Source organism: Peromyscus leucopus, chromosome 4, assembly GCF_004664715.2.
Source record: "Peromyscus leucopus breed LL Stock chromosome 4, UCI_PerLeu_2.1, whole genome shotgun sequence".
In the NCBI taxonomy this organism is placed as follows: domain Eukaryota; kingdom Metazoa; phylum Chordata; class Mammalia; order Rodentia; family Cricetidae; genus Peromyscus; species Peromyscus leucopus.
Window position 1 is genome coordinate 15,865,233 of NC_051066.1, and position 27,585 is coordinate 15,892,817.

At 49.0% G+C, this 27,585-nt stretch overlaps 1 protein-coding gene across 5 annotated transcripts in view; it reads right to left on the bottom strand.

Annotated features, from left to right (window-relative positions):
• The window catches only part of Psd4 (pleckstrin and Sec7 domain containing 4), a 39,793-nt gene extending 15,060 nt beyond the window's left edge, over positions 1–24,733 (bottom strand). Inside the window, exons 1-4 of one of the 5 annotated variants that reach the window (XM_037204726.1) lie at positions 24,538–24,733; positions 20,540–20,627; positions 14,043–14,096; positions 356–1,387 (exon numbers count right to left, since the gene is read on the bottom strand). In XM_037204726.1, the coding sequence (XP_037060621.1) occupies positions 356–1,279 (924 nt within the window). In that variant the 5' untranslated portion in view covers positions 1,280–1,387; positions 14,043–14,096; positions 20,540–20,627; positions 24,538–24,733. Of the gene's footprint in view, positions 1–355; positions 1,388–9,128; positions 9,190–9,308; positions 9,488–14,042; positions 14,097–20,539; positions 20,628–24,537 lie in introns of those variants that run through there. The other 4 variants (XM_028868680.2, XM_037204724.1, XM_037204725.1 and 1 more) reach the window with 4 other exon arrangements.
• Positions 24,734–27,585: the final 2,852 nt, after the last annotated feature.

Genomic DNA, 27,585 nt, shown 5'->3' on the forward strand with positions numbered 1-27,585 from the left:
TCAGATGGAGTATCTCTTACTAAACCTGGGCCTTGCCATTTGGCTAGACCAGCTGGCCACTGAGATCCTGGGATCCTGTCTTCACACTCTTCCCTTTGGTGTTGGGTTATAGGTGCCCTTTGCCACACCCAGCTTTTACACGGGCTCTCAGGTCCCCGAGCTGGCACAGGAAACATTTTTAGCACTGAGCCGTCTCACAGGCTGCAAACACACTGGTCAGTTTGGTGTTCTCTCACCTGAGATTTCTCCCCAAACTCTACCTTCTGCACAGTGTCCTGGGCCTGGGCCCCCTGAGGAAGACCCTCCCTGCCATGTCTCCAGCACAGCCCTCAGCTGGCTTCCTCAGCCAACTTACCTCCCCCTCCTGATCAGGAGGTACTGTGGGAGCCCCGTCAGTGGACCCTAAGGCCAAGCAGGGGTGAAGCTTATAGGAGGGCACAGGGAATGGAGGGGTGGCACACCCACTGTGACCACCAGTGTTGCTCCCCAAATCCAGCTCACTTCCTGGTCTCCAGAGCCCTGTGCCTTCTGGGAGTGGAGAATCTAGGGCTTGAGGGCTATGGCGCTTCATATCTGGGTGGGAATCTGGGTACCCCCAGGAAAAGCATTCTCCTTCAGTACTGGTATCTGAGCCAGGGCTCTCCAGGAAGAGTGGATTGTCAAAGAAGATGCTGTCCTCCTCAGCACCCCACTCTGGGGAGGAGCCTGGCAGGTGTCCCCGAGGCCAGGTCTGGTTTTCCTCCTCAGGCTCACTGCTGTCATCTCCAGAGTCTTCATCCTCCTTGGGCAGGCTGGGGCTCAGGCCCACATCACCAAGGAAGTCCTTAGAGGGTGGGGGGATGCAGCACCTAAGTTCTGCCTCGAGTCTCTCCGTTTTCTCCAGCTCCTCCTCCAGGTCCAGGACACACATCTGGGCCTGCAGGATGCCAGCCCAGAACACCACCTGGGTGGATGAGCTCTGGTTCTGCCGCGGACTCCCCAGAGAGCAGTGGTCCCCCGCTGGCTGCAGTGATGCTGGAGTCTGCTTGGCCTCCCCCTGGAAAGAGTAGTTTCCCAGGTGAGCGGGCTCCACACCACAGCCACCATGATGAGCATCAGCCCTGGTGGATTCAGGCGGGTCAAAGGGCCAGGAGCCTTCTTGGCAAGGCTCAGAAGGGCCTGGAGGACCACGTATTTCATTTGGACGTGTCCCCGGGCAGGGCTGTAGGTTGTCTTCCAGGCGGATGTTGAGAAATTCCATGGGCCTAAGATGGTCTGAGGGTCTATTGTCACCCATCATCCACAGAGCAAAAGTTGGGCGGAAGCCCTTGGTAGTGTCCGTCTTCACAATCCCATTTCATGAATTAAGTGCTCGAGCAAAGGTGGGAATTGGAAATCCACATCTAGCCTGCAAATGCCCAAGGAGAGAGCAGATTAGAGAAGGACCAAAATCCACTAAAGTCCGGTGTCCAAAGCGCTAGACATGTCCAGAACCCATGCCCAGGGCATCTGCTAAGGGACACTGCCATCTCAGCCTTGCCATGGGGGAGGGCATACCAGACATGCCCTCGACCTCACAACGTCAAACTGGCATCAGAATGGCGCTTGTTCCACAGACACCCATCTGTTGACTGAAGGGTTCCTGTGTGGCTCAGCACACAAAGAATGCATGGGTCAGATCAGGTCTTCCTCTTGGGAGTTTGGGATTAGAGAAGGCAGAGACAGAGGGAGGTGCAGCAGAAACAGCTAGAGCACCCCCAGGGCACCATGAGAGCAGCAGAAAGCTGACAAGACTTGTAAGCCAGGGTGTGCATGAGTCAGACAGAGGCTACAGAGGCAAGGGGAGAGGAGCAAGCTCACAGGAGCAGCAGGCACCAGGCCAGCAAAGCCACAGCTTGCCCTACTGTCTCAGAGTATGGGTCCTGTTTGTGGGACCTGCACGTTCACAAGGCCAGCTCACAGGCGCCTTCCGTGTGTGCTATGCACAGTCGTGCAACTTAAGGCAGAAGCAACTAAAGGGCCCCCACTCACTCAGCCTCATGAAGGATAGGCTCCGGCCCCTCTGTCCCCACCAAGGAGCACAGCACCTGCTTCCTAAAGGGGAGAGTCTCCACTTCCAGAGAGGATGAGACCAGAAAGCAATGGCCGTGTGTGCCTGAGGCTTCAAATGGGAAGCGAACTTTCTGGTGCATCACTCCCTCTAGCAGTTGAGGTGGGCCCTCGGCAGATCAGCCAAGGACCATGTAGAATGTCGCTGAGAAGCAGTCTCCACCATCTCCACCATCTGTGTGAGATGCACGGCTCCCAGAGTGGCCCTGATTCCTCTTAGTGACTGACTTGTTCTAATCTACTAGACACTGAAACTCATGCTTTGGGACCTGCTTCCCTCTTGTGTTGTCCCCAGGAAGTGCAGAGGTAAGCATACAGATGTATGACATGTTTCCAGTGTTAAGCACACCCCTGGCTTCATCAAATATTTCTTTAATTTCCTTTTGTCTCACTTTCTTCAGACATGATTTTATCTTGAAAGTCTGGAGGTGTACTTGAAGACTGCGTTGACGTATGCAGGGGAACGGAGTATAAATGAACATGGGAGGCTCATTCCCAATCTCCAGCTATAACTGATTCCCACATAGCCAAGAATGGCAGCCCCTTCTATGTTTCCAGTTAGCTATGCCTATGTTCACTACCACCCATATAACCTGGCACCTGGACGGTGACTACACACCTGCTGCCTCCCTGTCACACAAACAAGAAAGCCACAGCCCGAACCCGGCTTATGGTCCACAGCTGGAAAGGGAGGCCCAGCTCTGACTTCAGACCCCCGCCCTTCACTCCATGGTTTCCTCAGCCCCTCCCTGCTGAAGGAACTTCTCCCTGTGTCACGGGGGTGGGGGGGTGTTGAGGGGGTGTTGTTGTCCAGCTGGCCTCCACTAGTGCCACCTCCTTGGACCCTTTCCCAGGCTCAAGACCTCAAACTGTGTTCCTACCTCAGGAAGGTGGTAGAGAGGGTGGGGGTGGTCTTAACTGGTATGTAGCCACCCGAGAATACATAAGAAACCCATGGGGACAGTTCAATTCCTCCATGTCAAGCAGAAGAAAGTATAGGGATAAATGAATGAGCACAGGACCTGGAGCTACCCCTCCTGGCTACTGAGACTTGAGTGGATGGATCTAGAAAGTCAGCCCTGTGGCCGAGGGTCATTTATGGAGGGCCGGCCCCACCTCAGAGGGAAGCTGCCATCACTGATAACCCAGGCTTGGCCTACTCTTGACACCCAACAGATGGTAATCCTCAGAGCTTATATACCAAGGTTGGGTGGTATCTATCTACTATTTAAGATTACCTAAAAGACATGGCTTTGTGTGAGAATACTAGAGAGAAATGAGGTAGGGCTAATATGTATGCCAGTCTCTATCTTCAAAGTCTATTTCTAAAAGACCCTAAAAAATAGAGTCCCTATGCTGTGGATTGATCCTTCTGTACACTGTGAAGATTTATTGCTGTGATTGGTTTAATAAACAAGCTGTTTGGCTAATAGCCAGGCAGGATAAGGTTAGGTGTAAAAACAAAACTAAGGAAGGGAAGAAGAAGGGTGGAGTCAGGAGTTGCCAGCCAGATGCAGAGGAAGCAAGATGAGAATGCTGTACTGGGAAAAGGTGACAAGCCATGTGGCTAAACATAGATGAGAATCATGGGTTAATCTAAATGCAAGAGCTAGTTAGTAATAAGCCTGAGCTACTGGCTGAGCATTTATAATTACTATAAGCCTCTGACTGATTATTTGGAAGTGGCTGCAGGACAGAGTGGGACAGAGAAAAGCCTCCGTTTACATCCCTATCTGGGATTTCCCTCTTCCCTCTGTCCTGACACAACATTCTGTTTCTGACTTTATCTTAATATGAAACTAGAGTTGCCCAATGATAATAAAGTTCTGACATTTTAGCACCCTGGGAAGGACCCCTCACCAGGCTTCAGGTCCCTCTATTATTTCCTGATAAGTCAGACTGTCCCAAAGATAGATTTCCTGAAAAAGCAGAACCATTTCCTATGTTTAAGCTCGGCCCTGAATCAAATGGATGGAATTTGGTCTTGCCTGTCAGTCTTCTCCAGGTATTGTAGGTTGGCCTCCACTCATCGCCCTTGCTTCCATTTCCCATCACATATCTCCAACCCTGGACTGTCGGCTGAGGACTTACAGCCTTTGCTATCTATGTCAAAAGGGCAAGATGGGCTACCTTGTTCCCTAGGCACCTGCTCATTTCTGCCCTGAATGTTCTCAGAGAGTCCTACGATTCCCTATTAGGGAAGGGATAAATACACCTCAGAACCTGCTGTAGTTTGGACCCTCAAAGGTTCATCCATTATAGTCTTGTCTTCAGCTTGGCACTAGTGGGTGGCACTAGAAACTTTATAAGACTTCCCCTAGAGGGAGGGGTCACTGGAGGCATGCCCATGAAAGGGACCAGGCCACGAGCTGAATGGCTTTGCTCTGCCATGTGTTTCCACCATGATGTCTTGTCACAAAACCAAACCAGTGGGGCCAGTCAGCTACGGGCTAGAACCTTCACCACTGTGAGCTGAAACACAATCCTTTCTTTATAGGTAATTTTTTTTCCCCAAATATTTGTTAGAGTGACAGGAAACTAATATAAGACATGCTCTTACATTAGCAACTTCCCCGAATTGCAGCCATCACCCCTGGGCCCGCCTGGTAGAAAATGACCGAGTCAAAGGTGAACATGGACTATCCATGTTAAGGCCTCCTCAAGTAACCAGGCCACTGGTCACAACAAATAACCACGGATCCACACTCAAGCTAGAAGAGAAGCATGGAAAGAAGCACTCTGGTTACAGGTGCTGGAGTATGAGACAACGAGGTCCTACCACCTCTCTTCCCAGACCCCAAGGCAGAGCTTCACACCCTGCCCTCCCAGCTAAGACCTGCTCCCTGTATGCATGCCTGGCTCCCCTCCTGTGTGTGGTCCCTTCTCTTGTCCTCATTCCCTGACCCCCACACATCACATCTTACTGTGTTTCAGCCTCAGGTCCCATCTGAGCACACAGCCAGGATGACTCACTTGCTCTCACTACAGAATTCATTTGACAGGACGCGTCCATGCATGATCTTGGGGATGGGAATGGGGACACCAAAGCCTAGAGGGAATCCCATGTATCTCTTTGCAAATAGGTACTTATACATACATGCATGTGTGTGCATGCAGCAGCAGTAATGGAACATGTTCATGGCTGCCATGGACATCATTGAATATTGGGTTTCATTTGGGTTTGCCTTCCCAGAAGAAATCCAGTGTTCCTGGAATTTTTCGAAGATGCGGGGAGCAGGGAGGATGAGAGAAACTACAATTTTCTGGAGACCATAGAGGAGAGAGCAGATTTCTGAGGTCTGGTATCTGAAAGACCTAGGGAGAGAAGGGTTTAGGGCCAAGGGAAGTTGAGGTAAAGGGGAAGAGAGGTGAGTTAAGGAAATCCAAAAGCTGCTGGTTGGTATGTGGTCTGACCGGGCCAAGATTCTTTTAAAACAACTCAAGTCAATCTGACTGCATTCCACATTGCTCTACTTCAACTCTCAGTGCTTACCCAGAGGGCTCTTGTTGCCTGGAAGTAAGCTTGGAAAAGGCAGGTTCCCTTGGGCTTCCTGTTCACTGTGGAGTCTCATTGCTGGGGTGGTGGATCATGTTCCCCAGTCCCACCCTGGAATCATATCATTATCCCTTAGTTGAAGTGGGTCAAAAAGTTCAAGACTGGTCTTGACTTGAGAAGTTCAGGTCTCTTCTTATGATCCCTGGGGTTCTAGAGCCTGAAGCCTAGCCTCAGTTCCTGGAGGCCAGGCCATATGCGTAGTGTACATCTTCACGGTGGGGTTGCTAAATTTACCAGATAAACACATAAGGGATCTGAGCGTATAAGATAGAGTATTTATCTATCATGTGCAAGGCCCTGGGTTGATATCCAATAATGTTTTTTAAAAGAATGAAAAACAAAACAAAACAAAAACCCAGCACTCCCAATATCTGTGACATGCTTGAAACACCCTACTAATTTATCAGAAATTCAAATTTAACTGATAAAACGCAAATTCTGTGTTTTATCTGGCAACCCAACACCATGGGAGAAGGTACAGTTAATGTGATCCAGCCCCTGCAAATGGGCTACTTATCCAGCTCTACAGCCATGAGCTCATCTCTCCCCAGGCTCCCCAGGAATGAGGCAAACCTAAATACCCACTTCTCTTTGTAAGAAAGCTAAGGTTCGGAGGGGTCCACAGAGTTTTCTAGCTGGCAAACAAGTGAGAGAGCTGGGGTCTGAAGCCAGGTGTAAGGCTCCCCGAAGCAGCACTTGCTCCCCACCCACAAGTCAGTGTGCATCTCCCCTTCTTTAGTTCTTCAGGGTTCCTCCCTGAATGGATGGGTTGGATGACTGAAGGGTGTAGTCCTTCCAATGGCCATTGTAGCCGCCCTAACAGTTATCTGGGTGAAAACCGAGACTAGTCTCCCCTCCGCCCCCCATGAAGAAATAAGAAAGCAGAGCACATGTATGTCACAGGTATTTTTCCCCCACCTCCCGAGTTCAGTGAAATCTCCCTCCTCACACCTCTTTCTTACATGGATTAGCTTATTTTTTATTTCTGTGTGATGACTTGGGGGCATCAGTTCTCTCCTCCCACCAGGTGGATTCCAGAGATCCTACTCTGGTCCTTGGGCTTAGTGGCAAGCTCCTTTACTGACTAAACTCTTCATTCTGACCAGTAAAGTCTCTTTCAAAATCTCTGATCCGAGGTATTAGACAAAGCTGCAAGGAAAGGATGCAGCAATAAAAAGACTATGCCTCATGAACTGGGTTCTGTCGCCTCCAAATAAATAAAGTGGGTCTTCATTTTTTGGAGTCTTGTGATGATTAAGGACACATTCTGGGAGTCGCAGAACGGCCCTGCCAGGCCCAGGAAAAGACTTAACATTGCAGAAGATACAGGGAGAGGAGTGAGCAGACAGTGAGGTAGGAAAGAGAGAAGCACTGTTTCATTGTACATCTTCTACCGCAGTCTTGAGCTCTGCATTTCAGGTAATGTTCACTAGGAAGATATTTTTCAGGGAGAATATCACAGGGCTAAACTGTACTTATAGCTGGTGGGAGGTAAGTGGCACCCAGGGGACCAGGAGGTCAGTCTCTCTTACCCTACCTTAGAGCTTCAAGGAAGGTTTTTCTGTTTTCTTTAAGGTTTTTTTTTTTTTTTTTTTCACCATAGGGTCTCCTTAGGAACCACCTCTGGATGGCCTCAAACTCATGGGTAATATTAATGCCCCGCCCTCATGAATGCGAGAATTACAGGTGTGCTCTGCCATGCCTGGCTTATCTGGTGTTGGGGGTCAAACCCAGGGCTTTGTGCACATCAGGCAAAGACTACCAACTGAGCAACACCCAAAGCCCAGAAGTTGTTTTGGTCTTCAGAGAGCAGGAGGAAGCAGAGAAGACACCTGGATTGTGCCTTTTTACAATGGATTTGCTTTTTGCTATTGGCTTACAGATCTAGCTTTCAAGAATGGGAGACTGAGTGGGGTAGTGGCGGTGCACTCCTTTAATCCCAGCACTGGGGGGCAGAGGCAGGCGGATCTCTGTGTGTTTGAGGCCAGCCTGGTCTACAGAGCGAGATCCAGGACAGCCAGGGCTACACAAAAAAACCCTGTCTTGAAACAACAACAACAACAACAACAAAAACCAAACAACAACAAAGAGAGAGAGAGAGAGAGAGAGAGAGAGAGAGAGAGAGAGAGAGAGAGAGGCTGAGCACAGAGAGAAGCCACTCACTGCTGAGGAGGAAGGTAACAACCATCATCGGGGTGACAGTGAAGACACCCCAGCACATGGAGTTGCCTGGAACGGAGTGACAGGACTTGGTGCCTCCACCTGAACTCGGGCCCAGAGCACTGTGAGAACTGACTAGGGGAGGTCCCACATCTTGCTCCCAAGGGAGCCTTCATGCAAATGTGGCGGGTAAGGGCCCCCATAACCAACGGCGAAACCAGCGAAGATTCACAAAGAGAGCAAAGGCTGGTGGGGGGGGGGGGAGTGGGAAGGGGGTTGGAGGGGAGCTGACCTAAAACAAAGCTCAGGAACAGCTGTGGCCTCAGAAGGTAGAGGACCCCTAGGAGGTCAGGTCAGGCCTCCCCTGGTCCCCTTCCTTGGTCCTCTCACCCCAGCATCTGGGTGTGATCTCTACTCTAGTGGTTCCTATTCATCGCTGGAGGAGGTGCTAAGATGTTCCGTAGTCCCAGAGGGCTGCGGACATGTCTGTTTGGACTCTGCTCTTTCAGGCTGGGCTAAGGGCTAATAGTCCTGGTCCTGATGGGACAACCTTCTCAGCCTTTTAGTAGAAGAATGACTCTAACTATGGAATTCTAGGCCCTGGAATATGGAAGCAGGAGCTGAGGACCAGTTCCAAGAGGCACTTGTGGGCCATACAGTGCCTCAGAGAGGGACACTTTTGGGAGTGACGTGGTTCCTCTTACGCGTCAGGAAAATAGTCCTAAATCAGGGCTGAACAAGTTGGGGGGGGCGGGGCCAGGGAGGGGGCGCTGGGGAGGGGGCGCTGGGGAGGGGAGCTCCTCCGACTCCAGCCTCTTTGGGTGGGGCCAGAGTACAGGGTGGAGCAGGGAGCACTTGAAGGGCTGAAGCCCAGACTCCATTTGTGCAAGTGACCACACCCAGAGCTGCTCCAGCCCCCTCCGGGGGAATCCAGCCTTCCGGGGTCTACAGTCAAGGCCAGCTGGGACCTCAACCACAGCAGTCATGAAGACTTAAGATAGGTTACCTTGCCCCTTCACCCTTCACCTAACAGCTTTCTAGAGGCCCTGGGGAAAGGAGGGAGAAACAGACATCAGAGAGGGGCCAGATAGAGTTAGACAGGGGACAGATAGCATGGAGGGAGGGAAGATAGGAAGGCAAGGGTCGGGTGAGGTCAGGCTCATATCAGGTACACAGTAGTTATTGATCAAGCAAGCCCAGACACTCGTCTCCATCCGGCGTACCTGTCCCTAGCTGCAACCATGCGGGCCCTCATACAACTCTATTTTCTGGTCCTCTAACCCAGATCCCCCAGCCCCACTCCGGGTAAGGCCACCTAGCTCACCTTCAGGAGCTCTCCTGGACTCTCCTGCCCCAGGAACACTTTCTGCCGCACACTTGTCCGCCTGCGAAAGGGGCGGCTGATGCTTCCGACTTCCGTTCCCCTCACCACCGTGACACATACCCCTCCCGCTCTCTCTGGCTCACTCTCCGGGGCTCCCCAGCCCTCAGAGCAGCTCAGTACCTCATACTTCCTGCCCACAAGACAAGGGCCTCCACTTCCGGCTTCAGCATCTCCCAGGGCCTCATACCCTATCTGTGCCGCCTGCTCCTTGGAAGCTGTGACCCTGGAGCACCATCCCAGAGTGAACCTGCCACAGATTGGCCTCTTCTCCTCATAACACCAGGGCCTGGGAGAAAGGGGAAGATACTGAGGCTTGGACTGTGAACAGGCCCCTCCTCCTTCCTCCGTGTGGTTTTGCCCCAGGTCTGTCTCTGCCTGGTCCCCTGGAGGGTTAGCAATGGGAGGCAGAGGGGCCTCAAGTCAAGCATTTTGTTTTTCATGTATGACATTTCAATGTTTATATGGGTATGTCTTGTGTTGCCACTGATAGTGACACCTGAGATATCACCTTATGTTGCCAAAGGCCACCCCCTCCCCAAAGCTCCTCAACCTGTTCTCACTCTGACCTCATAAGCGTGGCTGCTCAGAGGCAGCTGGCTTCAGCTTGCACAAACGGGAAGTTGCAAGGCTAGGATTCAAACTAAGCCTCTTGAGCTCGAGAACTAATCATTACCTAGTCACAACAATTGAGTTCCAGGCACGAGTCCCTGGGTCAGGCTCCAGTGTCCAGGAGTCCGACACAGAGGCCAGTGGGGAGCCATATCCAACACAAACAATCCACACTTTCAGTCTCAGCTCCACCGTTTTTTCTGCTGAGGATCCAAAGACCCTACCCTAGCCACAGCTCTAGCTCTCACAAACCCACCTGCCTCCCTCTTTACTGGCCTGCCCACAACAGTGGGGCTGTCATGGCCTCAGCCATGGGCCTAGTGCTGGTGGCCTGCATTGAGAGGGCCTAACTCTGGCTCAGTCCTCCTCCAGCTGTCCTCCTCTTATGGATGGAGGGAATCCACAGAGATGCTCCTACCTGGACCCACATCCTCCTCTGGGTGTGGAAGGTCTTAGGATCCTCGGCTCTGGGCCCCCGGGGCTTTCCCCCAGGCCCATGGCCGCTCTGTACAGGCCAAGGCTAGGTTTAGGGAGTGCTGATAGTGCAGAGGGTGGGGTAGAGGGTAGGGCTTAGAGTCCTGCTCAGGTCACCCATCCCCCACCCCACCCACCCTGAGCTCTCGTGATGCAGGGTCAGGGTGAGGAAGAGAATGAGAGGTGGGGGCCACACAGGGGCCAAGAGGGGAGTAGGTTCTGCTCCAGGAGCCACCTTGAGAGGAGACAAGGATTCTGCTTCAGACCTGGGTCTGCGGGCTGCTACTAAGGTAGGACATAAAGTAGGAAGTCAGGACAGAATTAATACGGCAGTTTGTCGGTTTCCCCGTAACTTTTGTCTATTTGATACATCAGATGAAATCAGAACGTGGTTCTGGCAGGCCCAAACCAACTACTTTCTGAGACTGGCAAGTGTTGGCGCACAGCTTAATCTCACAAACACCTCCAATTCAACATCTCCTGGTCCATTCTCTCATCCAAGCTGCAATGCCTCCAGCAGTCAGGATTTTACCACTCCCACACAGCTGGGGAAACCTGAAACCTAAATGTGTCGCCTAGAAGCAGACCTCTCCCCAGGCTCCAGCCTCGCCTCTGGTATGGAGCACTCCAGCTGCACCTTCTGCGTTCCTGACCCCACACTGGAGGCTGCTGACCAGCCAGGAATAAAACATGTTGCCTGTCCGCAGGGAGCCTTCAATCTAGAGACAGAAAATCAGCGAGCACACTGGTTAACCAGCGTCTGTCTGTTCACAGAATGCCTAGAGTGCAGGCAGGAAGGGGCGGAGAGAAACCAGGGAGGGTGGCAGGGTGAGGGCAGGGGAGGCCCAGGCGGAGGAGGTATATTATTTATACCCACATGGAGAGGGCCCAACACAGAAGAGCAGTGTAGGCTGAAGGTCCAATTCCTTATCTGCGATGGGAAAAGTCTAATGTCCAGGTAACAGTCAGTCCGCCCGGCACTGGGAGAAGTCCCCACCAGGGACAAGGAGGGGCAGGGCCCGCTGGAGTTCACTGCGTCCACAACTGTAGACCAAGGTGCATTGGAAGTTGGTAGTCATAGTCAAGGGCTAAAGGAATATATATGCATTTGTTTTTAGAATCATTTGCCTACTAAACGAAGAACAACCGTCCGGGGCTACCTGAGAGCAAACCCCGAGTCAGGCGACTTCTGGGGTGGGGGGTGGTGTCCAGGTAAGGGAGGGCACCGTCTTTGGGAGAGAGGGAAGGGCCTGTGACTGGGGACTTAGGAACTGGGGACAACTGAGAAGTCTGGCTGCTCAAGCAGAGAAGAGGTTTGAAGGTGGGAGGGAAGTCAAGGGCCACTTCCGGACTTCCGGTTTGAGTGACTGGACAGGGCTAACAGCGGCACTCGCTGAAGTGGAAACGCTTCGGGAGACAAAGCTTTTGGGAGGAGATCAAGAGTTCGACTTTCTAAACGTTGGGTTTAGGTATCTCTGAAATTCAGGCGGGCAACTGAACACCATGCCTGGAGTTTAAGGGCTGGTGTGGCCCTGGAGAGGTATCTGAGCCAGGGGTGGTGGGGCCCACTAGGATGGGAGGTGAGAGGTCTGTAAAGGAGGCTACTGAGGGACTATCAAGAAAGTGAGAGAAATAGAAGACAGTGTTATCACCCGAGAGAGAGAGAGAAGGTTGCTTCTGAAGGAGGGAGTGGTCGGCTGTGCTGAAGGCTACTGGGAAATCAAAGAGGGTAAAAAGGAACGTGAGCCTTCATTGAACATGGCCACCTAGAGTTCAGGACGAGTGACGCTGGGAGGTGATGGTTGAGGCAGGTGGTCATGGTGTGTTAAGAGACAAGGAGGTGAGCAGGGTCCTCTTGTTGACTTGGGGGTCGGGGAGCTCTGCCTCCCTAGGGGTCCACAGCACACTCTGCTCCCTGAAGCTGTTTGATGCTGCTCAGGCAATCTGTCTGCTTCCTTAATCCCAGTTTCTGCTCATTTAGGGGTCAACAGCCTCCCCATGACCGTGACCTGCATTTACTTGACAGTGGAGTACCTGACAAGATTGTCCCTGCGTTTAACAGACTGCTCTTCCCTAGTCACTTCAGAACAAAAGGGAATTCTGCCTCTCCTTCCCCTTCCTGGCAGGGGGCCATGAAAGACATCCTTGACTGCCGGAGTCCTCAGTCCGCATGCACCTCCTATAATTTTCATCTCCTGATACTATAAGAAGCAAAACTTTGGGTGGAGGATCCCTTGATGGAGGCCAAGAGGGTCTCCAGCTACAGGGACATTATGGCCCCTGGTCCTGGAGTCCCAAGTAGTGAGCTTTACCTTTGCCATCCTTCTCCTTCCACTCATGGAGTCTCTCCCCAGTCCACCATCCCCTCCTGAGAACCCAAACACATCCTGACCTGACTCCCCAGTCCACCATCCCCTCCTGAGAACCCAAACACATCCTGACCTGACCACACACTCCGCAGCACACAGCCCACACGGCCCAAGATAGGCAGCATGGCCAGAGTCCCTCCTGCTCCTGAGAGGTGAGCTGCTTCCTGTTTGCCCACAGAGGAAGCCCTTCAGCACAGGTGGTGGCAGTGAGAGGTGTCTTCTCACACGGTGAGCATGGGAGGGGGAGGGGACATCTCCTGGGAGAAGAGCCCCTCCTAAGGCCCCAAGGGAGGAGAGGGAAGTGTGGGGGAGGGAGATAGGACCCTGTTATCGTTACATCAGCCTTTTCTGAGGCTGGCTGTGCACAGACATTTGCAGACATTCTTTCACCAGGCTTTCCTAACTCACTGGCACTTTCCCTTGGGAGCTTATGGGTGAAGGCTCACTTCCCGTGCTCCAGGGAGATGAGGAGACTAGGGGTCAGAGGAATTACTGGGACTCAAACAGTAAACAGCAAATACCCTTCCTCTACCTTGCTACCATCCATGTGCTGTGGATAGAGGCATTGCAACACTGTGGCAGAGGGCAGGCCTTCTCTCCAAGCCAGCGGGGTTCCTGTGTTGAACCCTGAAGCTTTTTCTCCCATCAGAACGTCTCAAAACTCTAGGTCTGGCAGAGCTGAAATACTGAACCTCTGGGCAAGTAGCAGGCAGTGTGATGGGAGGGTTGGCGGGGGAGGGGGCTGATACATCTCATAGGTCTTTAAATCTGCCCCTGGAAAAGCTCTTTCCTTTGGAGAAGCCTGCAGCAAGGCAGCTGTGTGATCTATTTCCAGGCAGGGCCCCATTCCCTGCCAGCAATCTGAGCTCTGCAAGCATGGGCCCTCAGAAAGTACAGAAAGGGGGACACCAGCCTCCCCAGATCCCCCTCCGGCAAGTTAGGTGTTTATATCACACTGGCCGGGAGATGGGTTCCCAGGGACCAGAGCAAAGAGCTGGAGGTGGGTGGGTCAGGTCTTCAATGGCTAACCACAGCAGGGCCAAAGGCACTACCTACCTCCTGGATGCTCGTGTCTTAGAACTGGGGAGTGGGACATCTCTCAGAGCCAGGGCAAAGGATGGAGTAAGAATCCATAGGCGATGCCACCGCCAACCTCCTCCCACCACAGCCCTAGCTGTGGGTGCTACTCTCAGCTTCCTGAAGAAATCAGGAAGTGATTATGAAAGTGCAGCACAGGCCGCACTCAGCTACTCGAGAGGCTGAGCAGGAAGACGGCAGGTTTAAGATATGCTGGGGCTACAAAGCAAGTTCAAGGCCAGCTTGAGCAATTTAGTGAGACACTATCTCAAAAAAAAAAAAAGTAAGCCGGACTAGGTATATATCTCTGCAGCAGAGCACTTACCTGGGTATGTGTCTCAGCAGCAGAGTGCCTATCTAGCATGCTCGTTTCAGTCCCCTGAAAGAAGAAAAAAAAGGAAGTCCAAGTCTCTATGGTTGTGGTATATTATTTTAACTATGTAAAGATGTGTTGCATTTGTTTATGCTGTGGAATATTTTAACTGGGTAAAGGTGTGTTACTTTTGTTTATGCTACATTTGCTTAATTATGTAAAGATATGTTGCATTTGTTTCACCTTTTCTGTCTAAGGCATCTGATTGGTCTAATAAAGAGCTAAATGGCCACTAGCTAGGCAGGAGAAAGGATAGGCGGGGCTGACGGGCAGAGAGAATAAATAGGAGAAATCTAGGCTCCAGAGAGAAGTGAAGGAGGAGGAGAGAGGACAGAATGAGGGAGACACCAGGGGCCAGCCACCCAGACACCAAGCCACCCAGACACCCAGTCACCTAGCCACCCAGCCATCCAGCCACCCAGCCACCCAGCCACCCAGCCATCCAGCCACTCAGCCACCCAGCCAGCCACGGAGTAAGAAGGAAAGAAAGACATATAGAATAAAGAAAGGTAAAAAGGAGAAGAGAAACAGGCTAGTTTAAGTTAAAAGAGCTAGCCAAAAATGAGCCTAACTAGGCCGAGCATTCATAGCTAGTAAGAAGTCTCTGTGTCATTCATCATGATTTGAGAGCTGGTTGGTAGCCCAAAAGAAGAAGAAAAAGCCTGCTACAATCTATCTCTGTGTTGGCTGCTCAGGTCAGGTGACCTGAGGAAGCATTCCTGGTCAAATTGAAAACCCCCTGTGTCTGTGGACTGGTGCTCCTGGGCAGAGCCCCCAAGCTATGGTGCCCCAGATTTCCTCTGCTCCTCATGGAAGCTCACTCTTTCTTTTTCGCAAGGCTCTCCTGTCTGTCTGCCCTCACTTCGTGGCTGGGAGATTTCTGGGTGAGCACTTTTCATATAGCCACTTATCCGTCCCTCTCATGTGGTCAGTGAGTGGTCTCCATAGCTAATTACCCTCCCTCACCAAAAGGCACCCACTAAACATCTGCTGGAGCACACTAGCTCACCAGTACTTACAATAGCAAAATATGCTCTACCTCAGCCGGAGGAACCCAGGCAACCATCACTGATCTTGTTTTTAAAAGATATTTAAGCAGGAAGATGCTCAAAGTATATTATTAATTTAAGAAAACTCTTTATGGACTAGGGAGCTAGCTCAATGGGTAAGATGCTTGCTTGCCGTACAAGTATGAAGACATGGGTTCAATCCTTAGCACATGCATAAAAAGCTGCACTGTGTGGCACCTGCTTATGGTCCCAGCACTAGGGAGGCAGACACTGGATCCTAGGGCCTCACTGGCAGCCAGCCTAGCCTAATCAGGGAGCCTCGGGTCCCCATGATAGACTCAGTCTCCCCAAACAGGGTGCATGGTAAAGACATTTAAAGATTCAGCAAATACGAACGAACGAAGCCTTCTTACACAGAACTGATTTTACACAACAGAATGCAGCAACCTCTGAGAAATAGAGCATCTACAAATGCCTTCTTTGGAAGTGTCTACTCCTGGAAGGGAACACAGAAAATAAACCTCAGCCAATCCCTTCTCTGGGACGGTTTTATGGCCCTGAAGACAGCAAGATCATTCGGACCTACACAGACAGTATCACAAACTTCCTCCCTCAAATCTCTCTCTCTTCCCAACAGAATCTTATGTATTCTTCCTAGAGAAGCCTTTTCCTGCTCCTCTTTTTCTCTACTAAGTTAGGTATCTAGGCCTTTAATGTAATCATTTAAAAATCCAGCCTCTCCTGTTAACCTGTCTTTTGTCTGTTTCATTTTCAGTTCCCAGTCACTAAGAAGGTAGAGGAAACAGATTTATCCTCTCCTGCACAGAGTTGGGAGGAAGCCTCGGCTCCAAGATTACCTACCCCTCTGCAAATACACAAATCCAAGGCTGTGTCTGTCTAAGTGGGTGTATACATTTAAAATTTTTTAAATACTTTTACATATTTTTAATAGTTAAGCATTTATGTGACTATGAATTAAGAAAATTACAACCGCTCTAGCAAGACTGTAGTCTCACAGATGGTATTATCAAGATAAGATGCTAAAATACCCACTTCATACACTCAAAGAAAACTATTAAATACAAATACTATAGAAGAAAAACTCCCCTGCCAAAAATCATGACAAGGACACATAACTGAGCTGACATTACAGCTGGGTCTCAGCATTTCTTGCACTTTCACTTTTATAGGAAAGGTAGACAATCTTCTTCACAGTGCCCATTCATTCTGACCAGCTGTCAATCATTGACTGGAAAACCAGGTGTGTGTAGTTATCAGCAAATCATGGAATCATAAAAAAAGAACATGTATGCTTTGACAGGGTGAAGAAGGAAGACAACCCAAGGCACTTCCTGGGTGACCAAAAAGGTCACACACTCCCCTGGAGTGCCATGCTTAACATTGCCCACAGCCGCAAAGCCCCGAGATGACCAGAGCTCTCTGTACCAGTGAAGACAGACACAAGCTGCTCCAACCATGTCACCCTCAGGGTTGACAACTCCCTGCAGGAATGGAGCTTGGGCCTTCCGGCCTGGGGGACTGAGCCAGTACACTGGGCTCCTTAAACCATTTGCCCTTTTCAGTACACACGTGTTCTGTATCCTCCAAGGCAGGCAGGAAGGGATAATTCCTTAGGCCTTGTCTGTACCACCTCCCACCCCCGCTCAGGCTCAGATTCCAGAATGGCAAAGAGTCCATTAAAATGTGCCATGTCTCCTCAGCTGGCCCGGCCTGTCCATCCACTTCTTATACAGCTGCCGCTGGGCTCTTGTTCTGGCCAGGCCTCTCCAGCCCTTTGCTCTGCTCTTCCGGGGTGATCTCACTCCCACATGCTCCCCTCCCAGGCACTTAGTGAAGACTCATCGAGTCCTATCCAGCCCAGAGTCCTACCCACAGATGAACTCTCCACAGGACTTCAGACTTCGCAGCCTGCTCATGTGCCAAGAGCATTCTCCCTACCCTTGCCTTGGAGCCGGCCACTCCCAGGTCCTGTCTAGCCAACAGCCTCAGAGTTGCTGGTTTTCCTTGTGAGCAGCCTTGCCACCAGCCTGGGCCCTGTCTTTCCTCTTATGCCTGGAGGGCTCAGTGGTGCAGTGACCTCTCCTGTCTGATTTGAGAGCAGCCGGGCCTCCTGACCTCTCAGGTAACAACAGGTCTTCAGCCCATCCTAAATTCCCACCAATATGACATCATCCTTCCCTGGGAATCTTCACTGACTGGACACCCTCCATTCACAATAACCGCCCCCATCAACAAAACAAAACACCCTACGGTATGGGCCTTCCACTGTCCTCCTGGTCAGCTCTGTTTCTTTCCCCCATTCTCACACAACTTTCTCCCCCCTCAGGTCTTCCACCACAATACTCCACTCACCCCTTCTAGACCAATCCAAAATAACTGACTGTTAGAATATTTCCCAAACTCCAGCTATCTGGCCAACAGAAAGAGCAAGCAAAGTGTATATCACTGGCAATCCAATTTAAAAAAAAAAAAAAAAAAAAAAAAAAAAGAGAGAAAGAAAGTCTTTAGCAGGTAAGAAAAAGATGATGAGGCCAGCAATATGGTTCAGCGGGTGAAGGTGCCAACCACCAAGCCTGAGGACTTTTGGCACCTCCCACACATTTGCAAATAAAAGATACATTTTTTTTTTTAAAAAAAATGATAATGTACAGCAGAATGTAATTTATGATTCATGCATATAAAAGTCAACAGCATACTTTTGTCAAATGTGTCCAGCTCGAAGGATAAACCCATCATAAACACAGCAGGGGGGGTCGCTTCTCACAGGTTGGGGTAGGGGAGGTAAGAAGTGGGAGAGCTGACCCTGCCCCTCACTGGCTGCAGCACATGGGAGAGGAGCCCTGCACCTCCCCTGGGCAGCACACTAGAGCTGACCCTGTTGGCGGGGACGCAGGTGAGCCGGCCCTGAGGGCGTGAGAGCAGGAGACACACCCTATATTGCCCCCTCGAATGCCCCCTATGGCAATCGAGAGAGCAGGCCCTGCACCTCCCCTGGGCGAAACAGTAGAGCTGGCCCGGTGGTGGGAGCGTGGGTGACCAGGATCTGAGGACCTGAGAGCAGGAGAACTGGCCCCGCTCCTTGCTGCAGGCTGCTAGCTGGGGCAGGACTGGAGAGCTCGGTCGAGTGAGGGAAAGCTGGCGGGCTGACCAACCCAGCTGCCACCCAGGCCCAGACCAGTGCTGTGAGTTGGCCCACCTCAACATCCACTTCATCTATAAACTGTTAGAACATGTGAAGGGGCTGGACCTGCAGATCCCAAACTGCAGACTCTCCACCACACTGGACAACAGGATATCCAAGAGGAGTCCTAGTGAGGGCCCAGTATCACTAGTGCAGCAGAAGCTAGAGGCCTTGAACTAGATCAGTGACTCACAGCAATGAACACTTACAAGTAAAAATGTATGGACTAAAGAGTTCACTGTGTGACTCATTGGGCCACACTACAGCTTCTACACTGAGATTTGTTTTCTTTTCTTTCTTTCTTTCTTTCTTTCTTTCTTTCTTTCTTTCTTTCTTTCTTTCTTTCTTTCTTTCTTTCTTTCTTTCCTTCCTTCCTTCCTTCCTTCCTTCCTTCTTTCTTTCTTTCTTTCTTTCTTTCTTTTGTTATTTTGGTTCTGGTTTTTCTTTTAAATTTTGTTTTATTTTGGGAGGAAATTTGCAAGAGCAGAGGGCAGATGCCAGAGGATGGGGAGATGAGTGGGATTGGGATGCATAATGTGAAATCCACAAAGAATTTTTAAAAAAAGGTAAAAAAAAAAAAAAAAAAAAGAGTCCTTATAATTCAATAACAAAAAGGCCAATATCCATCCAATTTAAAGCACAAGCCATACACTACAGTTTCTATCTGGAAGTGTCATTCAATAAAGGCCCAGGCACATAGTGCTATTTAGTGGCACCTTTAAAAAGTAGGAACTAGTGAGAGGTCTTAGGTCTTTGGAGGCATCTCAAACAGAATAGTCAGACCCAGTACGTCCTTTCTCTCTCTACTTCTCAGGTAGGAGGTAAGCTGTAGTCGAATATTATTTGAAGGTGTGTTACTTTTGTTTATGTTGCATTTGTTTAACTCTGTGAAGCTGTGTTATTGTGCCTGTCTAAAACACCCGTTGGTCTAATAAAGAACTGAATGGCCAAGAGTAAGGTAGAAGAAAGGATAGGTGAGGCAGGGAGAATTAATAGAAGGAGAAATCTGGAAGAAGTAGTGAGAGAAGGAGGAGGAGGCAAGGAGCCAGTCACCCAGCTACACAACAAGTCACAGAGTAAGAAATAATGAAAGGTATACAGAAATAGAGAAAGGTAAAAGCCTAAAGGCAAAAGGTAGATGGGATAATAAATGTTAAGAAAAGCTGGCAAGAAACAAGCCAAGCTAAAGCTGGGTATTTATATTAAGAATAAGCCTCTATGTGTGATTTATTTGGGAGCTGGGTAGTGGCCCCCCCAAAAGAGCAAAAATAACAGTAAGCAGCTTCATTCTACTTTATATTCCCATCATCATATTCTGTCTCATCACAGGCCCCAAACAACAGGCTAACTGCCCATAGACTAAAACCTGCAACACTGTGTGTCCCAATAAACCTTTCCCCTTTACGAGTTGATGATCTCTGGTATATTGCTATAGAAATACGAAGCAAACAAACACATCAAGGATATGAAGCATGTGGAGAAAGACAAACAGCTTAAAGCATGGAAAACCGATAAGATGATTCATCAGAAAATAATACCTATTAAAACTACAAGGTGAGGACAATTTGAGACTAACAAGACCAACAAGTTGGTGCTACCCTGGTTGGTGAAGTGTTGGGAAATCAGCACTTTCATAAGTAAAAGTCATGCTGTGTCACCGGGGCATCAACAGTCTGCTGTGCACATAACTTTTAAGGCACATTTGTGAGTTTCTCCCACTCTGAAACAGGTCTTAAAAGACAGATGAGTTGCAGGTAGACCTAACACATTATGGTCTATTCTAGCAAACAAGGGAAAATAACTGTAAACCAGCTTGCTAAACATGGGATACCCATCCAACGAGACAGTCAACATTTGTTTAGAAATGGCGAAGTCCACTTATATATCTTGAAGATTGATCGTTGAGAATGGCTGCTAGCTTTACAGAAAGGTACATACCTGAGTATTATTTCTTACTATCTATAAAAGGAAAACAAGAAGAGAAAAGGGAGGTGTGTGTGTGTGTGTGTGTGTGTGTGTGTGTGTGTTCGTGTGCTGTGGGTGCTTGTTTACAAATAGAATATGTGTCCTAAAGAAATATCCTTTGAGAATGTAGCCATGTTTATAGTTCAAAGAAAATTTAGCCTACAATCTCCATATTGTACTTAACCATATTTCTTTCCTTTGCTAGAAGAGTCTGTCTCCTGAGCATGCAGCCTTTGTTAATCATTTAAATGCAGAACACAAGTTTGACTCACCCAAAACTTCCTGAATCTCTCTCTTCTCCCTTTAAGACTGAGGCAGATCAACATGTGACTAGCCACAGGTTTCTTCAATCATTCCTTCCTATGGATAAAAGGAGCATAGAGTCTCTGTTAGGGGGTAAGGGAGACAGCTCAGTTGGTAGAGTGCTTGCCTGCTGAGCCCAGCACTGTATAAAATTGGTCAACGTGGCACATGCTTGTAATCCTAGCACTTAAAAAGTGGAGGCAGGAGGATCAAGAGTTCAAGGCTAGTTTGAGGCTAGACTGGGCTACATGGGACCCAATCTTAGAGAGAGAGAGAGAGAGAGAGAGAGAGAGAGAGAGAGAGAGAGAGATTTTAATATGAGCAAATGTACTCACAGCCCTGGTATTTTGTCTCTCTTTTTTAGCTTTTAGAGACAGGATCTCCTCATGGAGCTCAGGCTTGCCTCTGCTTCCTGGGAGTATTCCAATAATAATAATAATAATAATAATAATAATAATAATAATAATAAATAATTACAGAGCATGCATCCCCATGTTGCCTCCACACCTCCCTTGCCTTTTATTGCCACTTCCGTGTTCTGAGGAGGCTCTCTCCTTCTCAGGACACTGCAGGCAACTCTCACCTTCTCATCCTCCCTATCACTCAATTATTTTGTGTGAAAATCAAAGAAGCCCATTGGCACATCCTGGTTACTGTGACCTGAAGGTATTCCCTACCGTTCATGAGTGGAGAATTCTCAGTCAGACATAAGTTTGAGAGGTGGAACCCTCGGTAGTGATTGGGTCACGAGGGCTCTTGCTTTCATGAATAAATGAGGAAATTAAGGGGCATCATAAAGTAACTTTGTTATAAGACCACTCTGACCAGCTTCCTCCGTCTGGCTCTGTGATGCCCTCTTCCTGTTAGGACACAATAAGAAGGCCCTGTCAGATACCAGCAACACGATCTTGGATTTCTCAGGCTCCAGAACCATTTTCTAAATAAAACGTCAATTTTAACCAAAAATAAATAACCTAACCTCAGCTATTTTGTTTCAGACTAGAGAAGAGGAAGTGCTGGGAATAGGGCTGGAATCCAAAGGAAGTAGGGATAAAGTGACAGCTGAGGGGCCCCAGCGTCCACAGTATGGGAATGGAACTTTGGACATGAGGCTGGGCCTCACACTGGGTAGGACTGAACAGTACCTGACTAGCTGATCCTGTGTCCATGTCCACTCCACCTTTCTACAGCCTGGGACCAGTGCTTATTAGGAATGAGCCACAGATGCCACTACTTTGTGAAGGAATCTTTTCTAAGTGCCAACTCCACACTTCTATAAAGGCTGGAGCGACAGACAGAACTCGTTGACGGAACCTTAGCTGTGTGGGCCTGAGGCTGGGTCTCTGACTTTACCACAGGGCAGGTAAAAGCAGAGGCTTGAAAACTCTGCTCCAGATGGCAAAGTCGGACCTCTTTCTTGCCATGCAATCTCGGACAACTTCTTCTCTCTGGGCCCTGGCTTTCTCATGGGATAACCACAGTGTATACTCCAAAGCTCTGCTGTGAGGATTAACTATGCTATTACTACACATAGGAGGCTGAGGGGGCCTGGTATATAGCACATGCTCAGTAATGCAGTTACTCTGTTGTCCAGCTACATTTATTTATTTATTTATTTATTTATTTATTTATTTATTTATTTATCAAATCCTGCTAATTGGATCATCTAATTCATTTCAGGATAAAAAAAGAGAGTGTTAGGAATTTCCCAGAAGGCAACAGTTTTCCCTGCCGTCCTCAAATCCCAGGATTCCCACTTTAATTCTCTTTGTGTGGGCCAGCAAGGCGTTGATGGGTTCTGAGTATGAGCGGATACCTCTCTTGCCAGATGGAATAGCTCTCAGCTCCTGCTGACTCTCCTCTAATTGTCAACTTGATTAGGTCGAAAACCACCAACGACGACGAAACACACTTATGAGTATGTCTGTGGGGGTGACTCTAGAAATGTTTAACTGAAGGAAGACCCTACCATTCCTGAGGGCTGACTCGCATTCCTCCCTCCCAACTTCCGACTGCAGACAATGTTACCTGTTGCCTCAGGCTCCTGCCGCCATGTCTTTCTCATGGTGACGTACTGTACCTCCAAACTAGGAGCCCAAATAGCCTTTTCCTTACCTGGTTTCTGTCAGGTATTTTGTGACAGTGGGAGACAAAAGTACAGCCATCGCCCTGCTTGGTGTGGACTGCCAGGCCTGACCTGGAGTTATATCCAAAGTTTATAAACCTCCTAGAGGGGGCTGCCTGCTTTTCTAATGGCTCTGATTCCTGGCTGCCTCTGCTCACTTGCCAGAGCTACCCTGGCCTCCTTCCTACTCTTCCCACATGTTTGATGAACTCACACCTTGCTCAGATCTCTAAGCCTTTCCACTCACTATTCCCTGGGTAGTCACATGGCCATGTCCTATCTTCATTCAAGTCCTGGCCCAAGTCACACCTCTTCCATCTATCCTGGACTCTGCTGAACATGGAGATCCTGTAACCTTGGAGTCACAGGAGGACCAAGAGTTCAAGGCCAGCCTGTGGGACATAGCACATAGCAAGAGTCTCATAAATAAATGAATAAATAGTTTATTATCCATTTCTTTCCGCCAGAAAATAAGATCCATAACGAAAAGAACTATCATGTTCATTGATGAGTTTTTAAAGCTGGAAGATATAGACTGTTGAGTAAATATTTGTTAAATGAATGAACAGATAAGACAATAGGACATGTCTCCTGGGAAGGTGCAGCTCTATTTTGTATTTAAACATCCCAACAAGAAATGCTCCTGGGACTTCAGGGAAGGCTCCTCCCCTAGGCCCCTCAGGCATTGCTCACCGAGGCCTTATAAGCAGTTGGTGACTCTGCATCACCTGTTCCGTGCAGCTGACTTGTAGGCCCTGAAGACGGTACACTTCCCTACCTCACGCAGGATGTCTGCAGCTGCCCTTTCTAGCCAAGGGCTCACTTCTCTCGTTTTCCTGTCACACCTTTCCTCTTACTGTCTTGTTGACTTCTGTGTTATAGCATTCATCATGCTGAGATGACACAATCCATCTGCTTGCCTTCCTTTCCCCAGCAAACTGTAGCTAAAGGAGATCAATGTGTTCACAGCCTCTGCCTATCAGCAGTTGCGGCTCTGCTAGTATCTGTTGAATAAACCAATGGGGGAATGGTTCTTCCCATCGCCCTCCACAAACAGAAAACACTACATCAGGAAGAAAATGAAACATCGCACTTCATGCTGTCTAAACTTGACCTTGAGGTGTTTCTCAGGTAGAGGAACCATAGATATACAATTAGATGCTAACTACATCCAATCAGCTCTGGGCTTTGGGAAGGGGCTGGGCTAATGAGGTTTACAGGCTCACGAGACTGGAGAGGTCCAGCCCTTGACTTTGATGTCGGCCTCTTGACCTAGACATACAGGTCATGGACAAAGGGTGGATGCGTTTATCAGGGCAACAAAAGCCACATCCCTGGTCCCATCATCATTTTACTGAATGGACAAGTGAGGCTGGATACTAGGACCAGAAAGGAAGCACGGAGGAAGTTGTCTTATCAGCTGAATGGACGTTTACCTTTCCAAGAATGTCTGCTGTTTTCTGGACAGACACACCAAGAAGAGTTCAGGAGACAGGCCTGTGCCAACTGTGTGGAAAGAGCTGCCCCATATTCCGAGATGCCAGTGCACTGCTGGGGTCAGTCCTTAAGCTCCCACCGAACATGTAACATCAGGGAGGAACACCCGGGATGTCACAGGCACCGGGGAACATTAGGGAGACTTGGAGCAAAGCCCTGCTCCCTGCTTTGCTAGAGACCTGGAGCTTAGACCCATCACCTTAGTTAGCCAGGGGCCCCCATACTAGTACTGATATGCAGTGGGGCACAGCCAAACCCGCTCTTCAGTTAGGCCTTATTCTTGGGATCTCGGACCCCCTCGTCCTTGACGTCCTGGCCCCAGAGCAGGTCTCCTCAGGTGCTCACCTGCTGGTCTTGGCCGGTGCATCGAGAAGACACAGTGGAGACCGGGAAGCCACCGGTCAGGGAGGCGACAGATTGAATTCCTGCCACTGCAGTGGAGCCCATCGCACGTGCCTTTCCCCACGTCCCGCCGGGCTCCTGCCGCGGCTCCCGCAGCCCGGGCGCCCCCTTGGCTCCGCGCCCAGGCGCCGGCCGGGGCCGGGAGGGCTGCGGGGCGGCGCAGCGTGGAACCGGGTTTCCGGGAGGGCGGCGATCGGCTGGCCCGGTCGGGGCGGGCCGGGCTGGAGTGAAGCCGTCCGACTGGTCTGACCGCGGTGCAGGGCTGGGCGGCGGGGCTGGGCCAGGCGCAGCCAGCGCGCAGAGAGCCGCGCTCCTCGGCCCCATCTGGTTAATTTTGTCAAGCACATAAACCGGAAACTGGTCAGATCCACATAACCTGCATGCCGGCAGCGGGATCGCCGCAAATCCATTATTTCTTACTTATTTAGTAGACACAGGCAAAGAACGCATTATTGGAGCTCAGAACTTCGTCTGCCCCTAGCTGTTGACCCGCTGTGAACTTTCACTAATTGGTCTAACCCGCATGCTGGCAAACAGTTGTGACTTGAGACGCAAAGACATTTTCCCAAACTTACCCCCAGACATAGACTGGCACTTGGCAAGAAGCTTTGTATTTTCAATACTCTTCTCTCTGGCGCCATCCAGCTTATTTTCCCGACACTATGTAAGGCATGGAGTGGAATTTTGAAAGAAAAGATGCCATGCTTTTTTTTTTTTTTTTTTTTGTGTGTGTGTGTGTGTGTGTGTGTGTGTGTGTGTGTGTGTGTGTGTATCCAGTGACATTTTAGCTGCCCCAGAAACGTACAACTTGGAAAAAGCCAATTGCCTAAAACACCGCTGACAAACTGCTCTATAAGCAAGAGCCATAGCTAATATGTGTGGAGTGCTGGGTTCCAGGTCATAAATTTTATGTCTTAACACATCGAATCCTCACAACTTTCAAGGTAGGAAGCAGAGTAAATAATGCCACTAAGGACACACACACACACACACACACACACACACACACACACACAGAGAGAGAGAGACAGAGACACACTAGAGACCTAAAGGCCATGCTCCTGAGAGCTGCTTTGCTTTTTTTGAGACAGGCCCGATGCTAAGTTATAAATTCGGACTGACTCTGAACTATGTCTTGTATATCCCCTATGAGCATGCCAGACACTGGGTGGGCACTATGGGATGGGAGGAACCAGGCACATCAAAAGCTGCAGCCTGCCTGGCAGATATGCACCAGTTGATATAAGCACGCTGAGTGTGTGTGTTGGGTGGTGGTGAGGGGCACATGACTCCCGTGAGAGTGGACAATTCTAACGGAAGAAGGGACCAACTACGTGCAAGGCCCCACACATGCTCACAAACTCCTTCCAAATCTCTGGGACTCCTGAGCGAATGCACAGGGGCTGGAATGCAAATATCAAAGGAAACAATCACGAATCTGGGAATGTAGTTTAAGTCCTGATAGTTCAGACAGCCAGGCAAAAACCACTTCGAGCTTCCCATTGAAATTTCAGAATAGTTATACCCCAAGAGTAAGGGATATGCCCTAGAATTAGGGACAGAATGGAAAGAACTCTTCCAAGTAACTTATAAAACCAATCGGCACAAGGCCGAGATGTGCTTCCAATAATTTAATTTCCTTGGTGCCGTTCAGAGGATAGTAACCGAATTCAGAGCAGCTACAAGTCATCCACAATGTTCCCCACACAACAACCAAAGAAACAGAAGCATATGGATTGTAGTCAAGAAGAAATAGCCAATATGCCGGAGTCCAGCTCCGGATGAGGGCAGGGTCTGAAGATGGGTGGACGCAGGAGTGGCAATGGAGGAATCAGACACAGCACACTTCTGAGTTCCATTTTAGAGATGGTCAGAGAGGAAGTACATCTCGGTATGGCTTGTCCTATTCTGACAACCTGCATCTCACAGGCTTTATTTATACACAAAATCACTTCCTCATAGACTTTACTCGTTGATTATACAGACTTTTCATGGTACATACTTTTTCTAAAGTCTTCCTCGATCACATAAGCATATCAAAGTAAAAAAAAAAACAAAATGGGTAAACAGAAAATTTCATGAGAACTAAAATCTAACATTATGATAAAATCAGTTCTTTTAACTCAGTATCTTTTTTCTTAAAATTGGTATTGTAAAGCGTTGTGGTTACAGAAATACTAGACAGGATGTCTCTATTTAAGTTTGACTAAGTTAGTAGATCAGAAGTTATTTCCTACTACCTGTTATATCAAGCTTCTCCTGTATTATTCTATTAATCTACTATAATGAATATCTGATCTTTCTACGGAAATCTAACTCCTTGGCCCCTTGTTTAAGCTCTTTCTTTTATATCTGACATAAGACCACCATTTTTTTTCCCTTGACTTCTGAAATACCATCTTCTGTTCTTTATTCTTTCTTCAATCAGAGAAGTCCTGATCTGACAAGTCAGCTCAGGAAGCCAGGCTGTTCACTGAGCCAAGATGTTTGTCTTTGTGTCTCTGTCATAAAGTCTTGTTTCAATGTGGTTCCTATCTTTATTATAGTCCTGCAAAGATTAAAAAAAAAGAATTCAAGATTCCTAAAACTGCTTACTTTGCCTTCAGGAGGGCACCAAGGCTTGTCATTAACTTTATAATCAAAATCTTTTCCTGTCCATACTAGTTCCGTGTTTCTGAGGCAAAACATGAAAGCCTAATGATTCAGTTATAGTTTGTCAGCTTCTAAAATCTCCCTAAGTTTTTCTTCTTTAATGATTTATTCTAGATCCCATGTCTCATCCTTGCTAATACCACCTAAGTAATTGGTTCTATAGAAGACTCAATTTCTTGCATAGCTAATTCTCCTTGGGAACCACCATAAATTTTATTCTTATTAACATCAGCTTCATATGAATTGTTACATCATCCCAGTTCTAGCCTTCAGCGAGGGACCCTTGACAGCAAGGAATTCAAACATTAAACATGTCAAAGGCAAGAGCTGGGCAGCAAA